This window comes from Gadus morhua, chromosome 16, assembly GCF_902167405.1.
Source record: "Gadus morhua chromosome 16, gadMor3.0, whole genome shotgun sequence".
NCBI classification, from domain to species: domain Eukaryota; kingdom Metazoa; phylum Chordata; class Actinopteri; order Gadiformes; family Gadidae; genus Gadus; species Gadus morhua.
This window is the reverse complement of record NC_044063.1, coordinates 8,930,558-8,942,748: the sequence shown is the minus strand read 5'-3', so window position 1 is coordinate 8,942,748 and position 12,191 is coordinate 8,930,558. Positions and strand designations below refer to the sequence as shown.

Sequence of the window (12,191 nt, the reverse complement as noted above, 5' to 3'; positions counted from 1 at the left end):
GAGGATTGTCACGGTAGACAGTTTGTTTTCACTCGACACGGACAAGGCACGGCTGCGTGGCTGAATATTTAAATGATATTAATTTAAATTACACGGTTAGCGCTTCAGCCGGCACCCCCCCCCCCCCCCCCCCCCCCCCCCCCCAAACCCCCTCAATCTCTCCGGGTGTTTCTCCTCTGTATAATAGAATGATGGGAGTCTTTCAATTCAAGATCCCTACCCCCCACCTCGACACACACACACACACACACACACACACACACACACACACACACACACACACACACACACACACACACACACACACACACACACACACACACACACACACACATTGGGTACATTTAATTGTATTGGGCTATTTAATGTGTTGGCTGGTTGGGGCTTTTCATGAATCAATCAATTAAACAGTAAAATAACCTACAAATCATCTTGGCTCCACAAAATACACGCGCGCACACACGCACAGCAATCAGACAGAGAGGGTGAATCGATGGACTGCTACCCTTGAAAGGAGAACGTGGCTGGGGGAGGGGTGTGTTTGGGAGGTGTGTGTGTGTGTGTGTGTGTGTGTGTGTGTGTGTGTGTGTGTGTGTGTGTGTGTGTGTGTGTGTGTGTGTGTGTGTGTGTGTGTGTGTGTGTGTGTGTGTGTGTGTGTGTTATGGGGACCGAAATTGCTGGGAGGTTTTCTAAAAATGAAGACACCATGGCCAGACAAAGGAGGTGGAGGAGAAGGGGGTGGAGGGGAGAGGAACAGGGAGGGAGGGAGGGAGGGGGAGACGGGGGAGGTAGGTTTCTCTCTGCGGGGGAGGGGAGAAGGAGAGAGGGCAGACGTGTATAAAACAAAGCTGATGATGGCGTAGGATCGGGGGAAAGGGGGTGAAAACCAGCGCATGATTCAGCTCCCAGTGCGTGGAGGCCACTGGCGGCTGGCGGGCAGCGCCGTGCGTCAATACCGTTGCCGGTGCCGACGGGCCGGACAGCCAAGCCAAACTTCCAGAGCAGTCATTCGTCAGCCATCACTGGTGTCCTGTCTAGTCTCATTGTCTCTGTGTGTTTCCGTGACGACCACCAGTGCAGTGCAGTGGATCACTAGTCCCCTCCAGCTTCCCGCCCATGCTTCCTCTTTCGCCCTTGAATTTGATTGGTTCTCACACACAGCTCTCACTCATTTTGTATCCCATCGATTTCAAGCTAAAAAATGTTTTTGGTGCATAGGTCCGCATGTCCAAAAATCCCAGCATGCAGTGGGGCCGCAATCGATCACCTCCACAGTGATGGAAATTGAGCGGCGATTTGACACACTTCTGAAGGAGTCCTCTTTCTCTGTGTTCTCCTTTTCCCTGCTCCGAATTAATCTCGGGGCGTGATCTCTTCCTCTCCTGTCCTACCCTCCTCCTCACCTTTAGTCTTCGGGAGGGGATTGAACCCATGCCAGCCGGCTCTCAGCTGGAGAGACACAGGCAATACTTTCAACATCAGTGTGTGTTGCCTCTCTCAAGTGGCTTAAATCATATCAACACAAACATCGGCAGGTCCTCAAACAGATCATAATGAGATGAATTTATTTCATTTTAGAGGCTGTTGCCTTAAATTATGTTTCAGTGGGATATGGTTTATTAAACATATTATAGTGGGGCCGACTACGCTGGCATTCATTATGCGACATTGAACGTATGTGGTCATACAATATTGATGGAATGCAATCTCCTATGAGTATGTGATGATAAATAATTTGATGGGAGCCAGCCATGCACGCCGCAGTGCATGATGGGAAGGGATATGATTCTGAATGACGAGCGAGAAGTAAGTACAGTTGCTACGTAATCTCGCCGAAGGACTTGGAGAGATGGAAGATCTAGGAAGAGATGTATGTGGGATGAATTATGGAGATGGGGTTGTTTGCCTATGCAATCTGCTTTTGATTGCGCTCTCTTGAAGTCCTCTCTTGAAGTCTGTCAGTGTGAAACAGTCAATACATCTTGAGATCTGACCTCAATCCCTCTCTGTTGGGCTTCCTCTTGCTCTATCGCTCGATCTCTCTATCTTTGTGTGTGCGGTTGTGAGCGCATGTTTGATGCCCGGATGCATGCACAAGCATGCCATTGTGTGCGTGGTCGCGATGGCTCGAGGCCGGTCATGAGCTGGCCAATAGTTCATGGAAAACCAACTATGTTCAACCTGAGGGCCTTTCTCTCATCATTAAACCAATGCTGGAGTGGAGTTGGATTCCAAGAGACACGTATGTCTTTGAGCTCAACATTTTTTGTCTGTCTGATCACGGGCCTGCTCTTGCCATGAGCCCTGTTCAGTCAGCTACGTGTTCATTCCCCGAACACCGTACACAGACAGTGTGATAGGACAGATCCAATTCTGTGTTCTCCTGTGCTGTACTGCGTTATCACCTTGTATCTGCATAATGAACTGGGTTACATGTTTGAGATGGATACGAGTGCCGGGGAATCCAGGAGTATCATCAGAGGGTGAGGTTAAAGGGGCACTATTATACCACCAGGTGTGAGTGTGATTGGCCATTACAAGCCGTTCCGCCCTTCCCTGTGCCTTGGTGACATCACGAGTGGGACGGTTCACCTAGATGTAGGATGGATAGATCAGTGCACCAGTCTAGCCAGTGGAGTGTAGTGTAGCAAATGTTGCTTATCTATCCATTGAACATTACATCGCAGTGGACACTCCCACTTGTGTTGTCGCTAAGGCATAGGAAAAGGCTGATTTTTCCTACTGTGTGTAATGGCCAATCACACTCACACCTGGTGGTATAATAGGGTCCCTTTAAATGAGAATAGATTGCCTATTTATATTTAATTCATTTATATATACTTCCTATTTTTTGTTTTTTGTGTGTGTTCAGTGCTCTGCGTCAGAATAGTGGCGCGGTGTCATCAAACGCGTACCACTTGTGTGTCATGTCGCACATTGATGACCTCACAGCTCCTCACGCGTATGGAATGCGGGGCTCCGGACCACGCAGCCACGGCCGGGGTCTCTTAAGGTCGCAGTCGCAGAAAGAAGGAGGCTTGAGTGGAAAGCGAGTGGGAGGACAGGCCTTTATTTGGAAGGGGGGACGAGAAGACAATGGAACAGGGATGGACAGAGGGTTGTTTGACAAATAACAAATGCAAAGAAGATGCACAGAATTCCGTCTTGTATACAAATTGAACCCCTCTCCCTCCCTCTCTCTCTCTCTCTCTCTCTCTCCTCTCTCTCTCCCCCCCGCAGCATAGCTCCTTGTCGGCCAGCCGCTCAGAGAAGAGCACCGGTTGGTCGAGCCGGTCGCTGGGCGCCAGATGTCGGAACTCCATTGCGCTGTGCTCCGACGAGCAGCCGCACATCGGGAACTACCGGCTGCTCAAGACCATCGGCAAGGGCAACTTCGCCAAGGTCAAGCTGGCCCGCCACATCCTGACGGGCAGAGAGGTGGGTCTGGTTCACGTCCTGGTTCATGACCATGGAGGGGGTCTGGTTCACGTCCTGGTTCATGACCATGGAGGGGGTCTGGTTCACGTCCTGGTTCATGAGTCATGACCATGGAGGGGGTCTGGTTCACGTCCTGGTTCATGACCACGGAGGGGGTCTGGTTCACGTCCTGGTTCATGACCACGGAGGGGGTCTGGTTCACGTCCTGGTTCATGACCATGGAGGGGGTCTGGTTCACGTCCTGGTTCATGACCATGGAGGGGGTCTGGTTCACGTCCTGGTTCATGACCATGGAGGGGGTCTGGTTCACGTCCTGGTTCATGACCATTGAGGGGGTCTGGTTCACGTCCTGGTTCATGACCATGGAGGGGGTCTGGTTCACGTCCTGGTTCATGACCATGGAGGGGTGTGGTTCAGGGGCCTGGTTCCCAAGACCAGTGATGAGGGCCTGGTTCAGAGGCCTGGTTCACAAGACCAGTGATGAGGGCCTGGTTCAGAGGCCTGGTTCACAAGACCAGTGATGAGGGCCTGGTTCAGGGGCCTGGTTCACAAGACCAGTGATTGAAGGTCTGGTTCAAGACTAGGGATGGTTTCCGAGCGACATTAAAGACTTCAGGATGTTTACATGGATAATTACAAAAAATGAGGAAAAAAATCATGCATATATCATAATGCATACATAATCAACATCATGTTCTAATGACGATTTACAGCGTCAGACCATGACAGGAAAACGCTATTACTCTGCATGTCAGATGACGGCCATACCTAGGGGAATCTATCTCCCTAAGCTCCATTCCTTGTATGATAATATAATACATCACCAATCATTTTAGTTTTTATAATAAAATATGAATTGAGACCGTTGAGCAGAAGAGATCCGAGCGTGGCATGCTGCTGTGCTTCGTCCCAGCAGATGGTGACGTGTGAGAGTGATGAGTCTATTCACCCTCCTGTTGGATGTGACAGCCTGTCCTTCTCTCCATCTCAGCGCACAACGCAGACAAGAAGGGACAGATCATCAGCAGCCGGAGAAAGAGGATATCTCTCACGTCTGTGCTTCTTTGTCTGGCTCTTGTATGTCTAGCCATAGGATACAGAATAAGCCATTCATGGATGTTTTTCATCCAAACCGTCTCACAATGCCTTCAGCGCATCCCGCCTTAGCCTGGGTGGCCCAGTGGGAATCCGACCCCTCATCTCTGGAAATAAAGGGATTATATATTATAACATGAACGTAATAATGCCTTGCTCTACAAGTTGCATTGGACAGGACTGTGTTTGGGTGTGTGCTTCTATGTATGTATTTGTCCATCTCAACATTTTGCATGCGTTTACTTCACGCACGCCCGTTTGTATGTATTGTAGCAGGCTCGTGGCGTGGGTGTGGGGTTTCCACGCCACCAGGTCGAAGAGCAACCACACATAGACAGAGTACTCCTCAAAGTCAACGAGCATTTATTTAGGGTTATTTACATCCATGGGGCGGGGGTTCAAATCCTTTCTCTCGTCAGCGGTACAGTTCTCCCAGAATATCACTCGGATTCTGTCTGTGTTTGCTAGCAGCCTGCTCTCCCCTTTTAAGCCAAAGCACTGCCTGCTTAACGATCCTCGTTAGAGGAGAAAGTCCATATAAGGCTTGGGGGTGGAGCCAGCGGGCTGCAGGATATCTTGCTTCAGCTACTATTCCCCTCACCCCTCCCTGCCATCTGTCACAGTATGTTCAGCATGACCTCATGAAGTCAATGCGTTCCGTATTTATGACTGCGGAGTACTCTCCTATCCATAGAGTCCTGACCTACCTTATTCAAATTCATAAACCCTCATAATTCAGCCAGCGGCTCCATCAAGGGAAAGCCCTATCACCCCACCCACCACACTCACTCCCGCCACCAGTATCCCCCCCCCCCCCCCCCCCCCCCCATAAGGTGGGGTGGTCAGGACGGCTTAGATGCAGACCGGGTGTGCCGTAAGCCTTACGACACCTGGTGGGTTAGATTGTTGAGTTTCTATGTGTGTGCGTAACGAACGGGCGGTGAAGGAATGCTCAACGTGTCTGGGCCAGTGTGTGTGTGTGTGTGTGTGTGTGTGTGTGTGTGTGTGTGTGTGTCCTGACTCTGTCACCTATCTGATTCCTCACCACGTGTAATGAGGCATGTAGCGGTGGAGTCTGAAGCACAGCGTTGGGTTAGGTCATGGAAATGCATGAGGTTCATCGTACTGACATGGTTGCTGGTAATGGACAGCGGCCGTGACGCGTCCATCAGCTGGTGGCGCTCCTAGGGGGGGCAGATAGCAGTTAGCTAGCGGGCGTCTGCACATGAGACTCCAGTGATTGGTTGATTGCTGTGATTTGCTGTTGATTGACATGTGGGAAATGCCTCCTTTTTAAAATAATTGCTATAAGAGATTAAGCCTGTTATTATAGGGCACTATCATTATTCAGGAATTTTAACGCTTTAATATGAAATTAAAAAGGGATTGTATGAAGTGCTCTTATTGTGAAAGGTGTGGTTGGCTTTGGTTAAACGTGTCTGCAGTGTGGTAGGAGCAGGGCCAATCCCCACTGTGTTTTATAAAAGGTTTAGCTCCCCTTGTTAACCTCTTTCCTCCTGTCTCATCCTGTCTTCCCCTTGCAGGTCGCAATAAAGATCATCGATAAAACCCAGCTCAACCCGACCAGCCTACAGAAGGTGAGTGTTTCAAATGCACCAAACAAGGGTGTGTTGTGTACACCTTCTTGTGTGCAGGCATATACATGTTAATACAGGGACTGCTGTTGGTACAACTGCTTTGGTTTGACTTCAGTCTACTCACAAACTGAATTAATTCCAATGCGCTTCTCATGAGGTCACTGAACTGGGTGGCACTGACCAGTAACGACCGCCCATTGTTGCCTAATTGATTTCCCTAGTCAATTTATTTCTTAACAGGAAGTCAGTCAGATGGAGTTTGCGTCACTTGTGCAAACTTGTGTGTGTGTGTGTGTGTGTGTGTGTGTGTGTGTGTGTGTGTGTGTGTGTGTGTGTGTGTGTGTGTGTGTGTGTGTGTGTGTGTGTGTGTGTGTGTGTGTGTGTGTGTGTGTGTGTGTTTGCATCTCAGTAAGTGAATGTTCAATAATCTCACGGTTGGTAGAATAATGTTCCTTTGTTCAACAGAGTGCGTTAAGTTTGGCCTTGCGGTGTGTGTCCGCTTTATCAGCAACTCTCGCAAACACACTCGCACACATCACAGAGCTCACACCTACACACTATCTAAAAGTCACTTGCAAGCGTCAGGGATTGCGCACACATTAACTCTCACTATAAAATCACTGGCACATGTTCTAGGTTTAACACGCACAAACACAAAAAGACCCACACACACAGATGTACTCAAACTGTAAGGGTCACCCAGTGCTAGTGTGTGTGCTATTGATATCAGGAGGCGGTTGGCTGGCACAAAGGTGTTAGGTCATAGCTGTATTGATGACACAGGGGAAACTATTGACAGTCTGGCTAATCAGTGTGGAGGTTGGGCCGTCTGGCCCAAATACACAAAGCCGCAGCCCACACAACCCAAACAGGCTCACTGAGCATGTGCAGTGCAATGTTCCTTCCCTTTTATATAATGAACGCTGGCTAGCGTTCTTATCCAACATGGCCGCTAGGGGAAGGTTGAGGTGCGTGCATACGCTGAACATCAGGCAGCCAGGGCGATCTACAACCAACTGACACAAAAGGTCAAAAAACAAAGATTCAAATTCAAACTCTTAACACACTCTATCAATGGTTAATGATAGCCCACCCAAGAACGCAGCCCTCTACTGCATCATGAACATATTCCCCAAATGACACAGAGTAACCTTCAGTGCCTTACACTGGGGCTCTTCAGCTGCAGCATGTGAGGGTGAATGTGATGCATTATATTTCCATGCCCACGGGCCAGGTAATCTAACTGGCGGCTGGTGGACTGAGACGTTTCTCTGTGTTTGTGTTAATGCGTGTCCTTGGAGGTTTATTCATAGGTGTGTGTGTGTGTGCGTGTGCCAGTGAATGCTGCAGTACCAGCCCATGCAGCGTTGCAGCGCAGTGTGGTCGTCTTGTTGGTCAGCATTTGGGTGGTCAGACGTGTCTAGTCAGCATTTCCTCAGTCAGAACAGGACATACTGCCAGGGACTCTTACTCGCTCTCTCTCTGACTCTGATTCTCATTCCCTATCTCGGGTTCACTCAAACTCTCTCTCCATTACTCACTCTCTCTCTTTTACTCACTCACTTGCTCAATCTCACTCACTTTATCCATCCCTCTGTCTCTATCTATCCCTATCTCTGTTTTGTTGTTTTTCTCATTTCCGTAACAGGGCTCATTGATGACGATCACGTGTTAGTCAATGTTTGACGTTCAAACCCAGATCCAGCCGTTCCAACATGATAATGAGGTTTATCAGCGGCCGACAAGCCGTTTGTGTGAAGCCCCAGAGTTTTTAACTCACTGGGAGCATGCGTAGACACCATGACTTTGTGTGTGTCATTGGGCTTACACGTGATGAATGTTAGTTTTTGTGTATCTTTTTTGCTGCTTACTTATACGTTTCCTGTGTGTGTGTGTGTGTGTGTGTGTGTGTGTGTGTGTGTGTGTGTGTGTGTGTGTGTGTGTGTGTGTGTGTGTGTGTGTGTGTGTGTGTGTGTGTGTGGGCAGGGTGGGGGGGGGGGGATGGAATGAGTGTATAGTGTCCCTTGTGAGGGCCCCTCACCTTCTAGCTGAATTCCAGACAGGCAAACAAAAAGGACAGCCGAATGTCAGGACCTTGACTCTATAGAGCACAGACCTTGGAAAGACCTTAGAAGATACCTGTGTGTCTGTGTGCATGTGCGTCATCCCATTGTGCACAAAGCTTTTGTGTGTACCATAATGTTAGAATGTATGTACCGGTACACATTTCCTATTCCTTGTTCAACAGGTGCAGTTGTTATTCTGTGAGTGTGCAAAGAGATAATTCAATCATAGCTCTTACATCCTGCAAGCTATTGAAGAGCAGCAATTCAACTCTGCCATTACTCACACAATACAGGCCTGAACTGCTCAGATCACATTTTTCTCAATTCGACCTTTGGCCTGCCTGTGTTGATCAGATTTGTGTCTGACTTTCACATGGCTGTCGGATAGACGTCACACCAAACATCACTTCGCAAATCGATGTGTTGTGTGATGTTCCTAATTAAGCTAATCAGATATCGGCCCGTATAGCTCAGAGAGGAAAGACAAACCTTATATGGGCCACTTCCGTCTGCATTGTAAACCAGTATCTGTTGCATAAGATCATTCACACAGATCTTTTGTTTCACCAAGCAGACTCAGGGCTTTCCCACCGCGTGCACGTTCTGATGAATGTACAGCTCATCCACGATGACGCAGCATCCTGATATTGACCGGAGAGACCCACAGCGTTATATAAGTTGTTGATCTACTGAAGGACCTTGTCTTGTATGTTCTCCTCAGGGAAAATATAAGCACAGCACTTGTGCCTGTCTAACACACTGCGTGTTCACTGTGGAGACTCTTGTGCAACACTTTTGAAACTCAAGACACAAGGCATCATGTAACACTGCAGTGCAAGCTAATAAAACAGAAGTACGTTTTGAACTTTGTTATTGTACAAAAGGTATCGAAATGGCTGGAAGTTATTGAAAGTGCAGACCGAAATGTTTGTATATATTTTATCAGATTATTTCCTTCATTTAATTGGTACACTGAAGGGTCTCTGGATATGATTGTGGAGGTTAATGTGTTCCTAATGGTCTCGGAGGGCTCTCTGAAGAGCGTTTTACGGGCTCTTTAAACGGATCCTACTGGCAGAGCTGCTGACTCAAGCAGCGCCTGTCGTTTACAAGGGACCGACCCGGACAGAGCAGACATCCTCCGCATGTCACTGTCTCTGGGCCACAGACTGTCATAGTGCAGTGTAGCCAGAGCTGCCCTGTGGGCTCTTCTGTTACCGGCTTCCTCACAGGGAGTTATTTGGTTCTGATCGATTAAGGTTATTCATGGTAGTAGTTAGTTCATGGTAGTTAATGAATTAGTCATAAGGAGTGTGTAGAGTATTGATTATTAGTGTCATGTCGTCAGACTAGCATCCCATGCTAGATATACAATTACTATTACAGTGCAAATCCATAAAATAGTTCTCAGTCAGGCCGTATAATGTTGTGATTATTAATTATTATTGTATGAATGGAACAGATGGTATGGTGTAAATGTGGCATACATACTATCTGTTCCCTTCACACAATATTGATTAATAATAATTAATCAAAACTTTAAACGGCCTGACTGAGAAGGGTTTTATTGATTTACACTGCAATGATAATTGTGTGTAGCATTGTATATGGAGTTGACACTGATAATAATTTCACAAGTATGTTGTGAAATAAATTTGGCAGGGTTTCATTTTCCTCCACCCTCATAAATGGAAGACGGTATAGTGTATGTAATTCTATGTATATTCTCGTGCTCGCACTCATGTACACATTCCTGATAGAGCCATCTTTAATCTTCATCTTTTTATAGCCAAGTTGTTTGTGTAGGCTAACTGACCGCTAAACCACCAGGTGGTTCTGATTGTGTGTGTGTGTGTGTGTGTGTGTGTGTGTGTGTGTGTGTGTGTGTGTGTGTGTGTGTGTGTGTGTGTGTGTGTGTGTGTGTGTGTGTGTGTGTGTGTGTGTGTGTGTGTGTGCGTGTTGCACAGCGTCACTATATAATGGAGGCCTCCTCGTATGTAAATGTGTAATTGACGCAGCGCCGGGTGTGTGGGCGCAGGTCTGCTCCCGTCTGGCCCGACGCAGCGAGCTCCCGGGGAGGCGCCGTAGCTCTCGGCTGGAGGGCCAGACAGAACAGATCGAGAGGCTGGACTCTGAGCGCCCCGCTGGGCCTGGAGGCCCTTCTGCAGGCAGGCCACTGCTGGGCCAGTGGGCAGGCAGCCCACCTTAATGCCTCTCAATGTTCATGGAAAAATGGAGTCGGATCTCCCTGATTTCCAGGTTATTACTTGCACATGATGAGTCTTGTAAATTTTGATATCATTGGGCAGGGCTCAGAGTGTGTGTGTGTGTGTGTGTGTGTGTGTGTGTGTGTGTGTGTGTGTGTGTGTGTGTGTGTGTGTGTGTGTGTGTGTGTGTGTGTGTGTGTGTGTGTGTGTGTGTGTGTGTGTGTCAGTGTCAGTGCTTGGACACTCCCAGGATTAACTGGTCAGGGGTCCCAGACTGTGGCCAGCCAAGACCCCTGTGACCAACACAGGCCAACTGACGGGGAGGGTCTGTCTGTCTGTCCTTCTGCTCGGTTCATTCGTGTGTTTTACGTCAACTTTAGAAGAAATATCAAGAACAGGGATCACACATGAACTTTCAGAAGGTTGTCTTTTTGTCAAAGTAGAAAAATCGACTAGCCATTTTTACTCAGACCCTTGGTGTACAAAAAAGACACTACGTCATCCACTCGTGACCCAATGTTTGTTAACAGAGTTTGTGTGTGGGTGTGTGTGTGGGTGTGGGTGTGTGTGTGTGTGTGTTCGTTCAGGACATGTGAGGCGGTGCGTACAATCGCTACGAGATCTTTAGATGACCTGATGGTTTACCGTACAGAAACAATAAGAAAGTTATTTCCTCGCAGTAAATCAACCGCGGCCAATCCACCGTGACATAACAGAGCCTGAGGGTTCCTTGGGCTCCATGTTTGTGTGTCTGTGTATGTGTGTCTGTATGTGTGCCTACGTGCTTTTGTACGTGTGCGTTTGTGTGTCTGTGTGCTTTTGGGTATATACAGGAATCAACAGGGTATATACAGTGTTATTTCCCGTATATGTTCCGCACAGGCACACACAAACATGTCGTTCAGACACAAACTGCCCTTGGCGTGTGGGTCTGAAAGACATGTGAGGAAACAACCAACCGCTAAATAGCTGGCTAAGTGGGGGTGGGGGGGGCGCTTAATATTTACAGGCAGCTAACCTGTTCAGCGGGGTCGGTTGCATGTATGGCTGTCACGGCTGAATGGAGTGTGTGTGTGTGTGTGTGTGTGTGTGTGTGTGTGTGTGTGTGTGTGTGTGTGTGTGTGTGTGTGTGTGTGTGTGTGTGTGTGTGTGTGTGTGTGTGTGTGTGTGTGTGTGTGTGTGTGTGGGCCTAAATCGTATGTCTTCCTCTGGCACATAAAGTACAGATGAAATGCAAACACATAAATCACTTTAATGACCTCTGCCCCTCTCACTTTCTCTCTATCCCTCTCCTGCTGCCCACTGGCTCCATCTCGTCCACATGGCTCGCCTGAAGGCTGCCGATTAGTGTACTGGTTACACAGACCCATAGAGTTACACAGACCCACATAGAGTTACACAGACCCATAGAGTTACACAGACCCACATAGAGTTACACAGACCCATATAGTTACACAGACCCATATAGTAACACATACCCACATAGAGTTACACAGAGCCAGAGTCACACAGACCCACATAGAGTTACACAGAGCCACATAGAGTTAAACAGAGCCACATAGAGTTACACAGACCCACATAGAGTCACACAGAGCCACATAGAGTTACAGAGCCACATAGTTACACAGAGCCACATAGAGTTACACAGAGCCACATAGAGTTACACAGAGCCACATAGAGTCACACAGACCCACATAGAGTTACACAGAGCCACATAGAGTCAAACAGAGCCACATAGAAGATTTACACATAGACCTCTCAACTATATCCATATCCATGTATCATGT

At 48.1% G+C, this 12,191-nt stretch overlaps 1 protein-coding gene across 13 annotated transcripts in view; it reads left to right on the top strand.

Moving 5' to 3' along the window:
- mark4b (MAP/microtubule affinity-regulating kinase 4b) overlaps positions 1-12,191 on the top strand; it is a 45,225-nt gene that overhangs the window by 14,846 nt on the left and 18,188 nt on the right. For all 13 annotated transcript variants that reach the window (XM_030337303.1, XM_030337304.1, XM_030337302.1 and 10 more), the window contains 2 exons: positions 3,241-3,438; positions 6,078-6,131. In XM_030337303.1, coding sequence (XP_030193163.1) covers positions 3,241-3,438; positions 6,078-6,131 — 252 coding nt within the window. The remainder of the gene's footprint in view (positions 1-3,240; positions 3,439-6,077; positions 6,132-12,191) is intronic.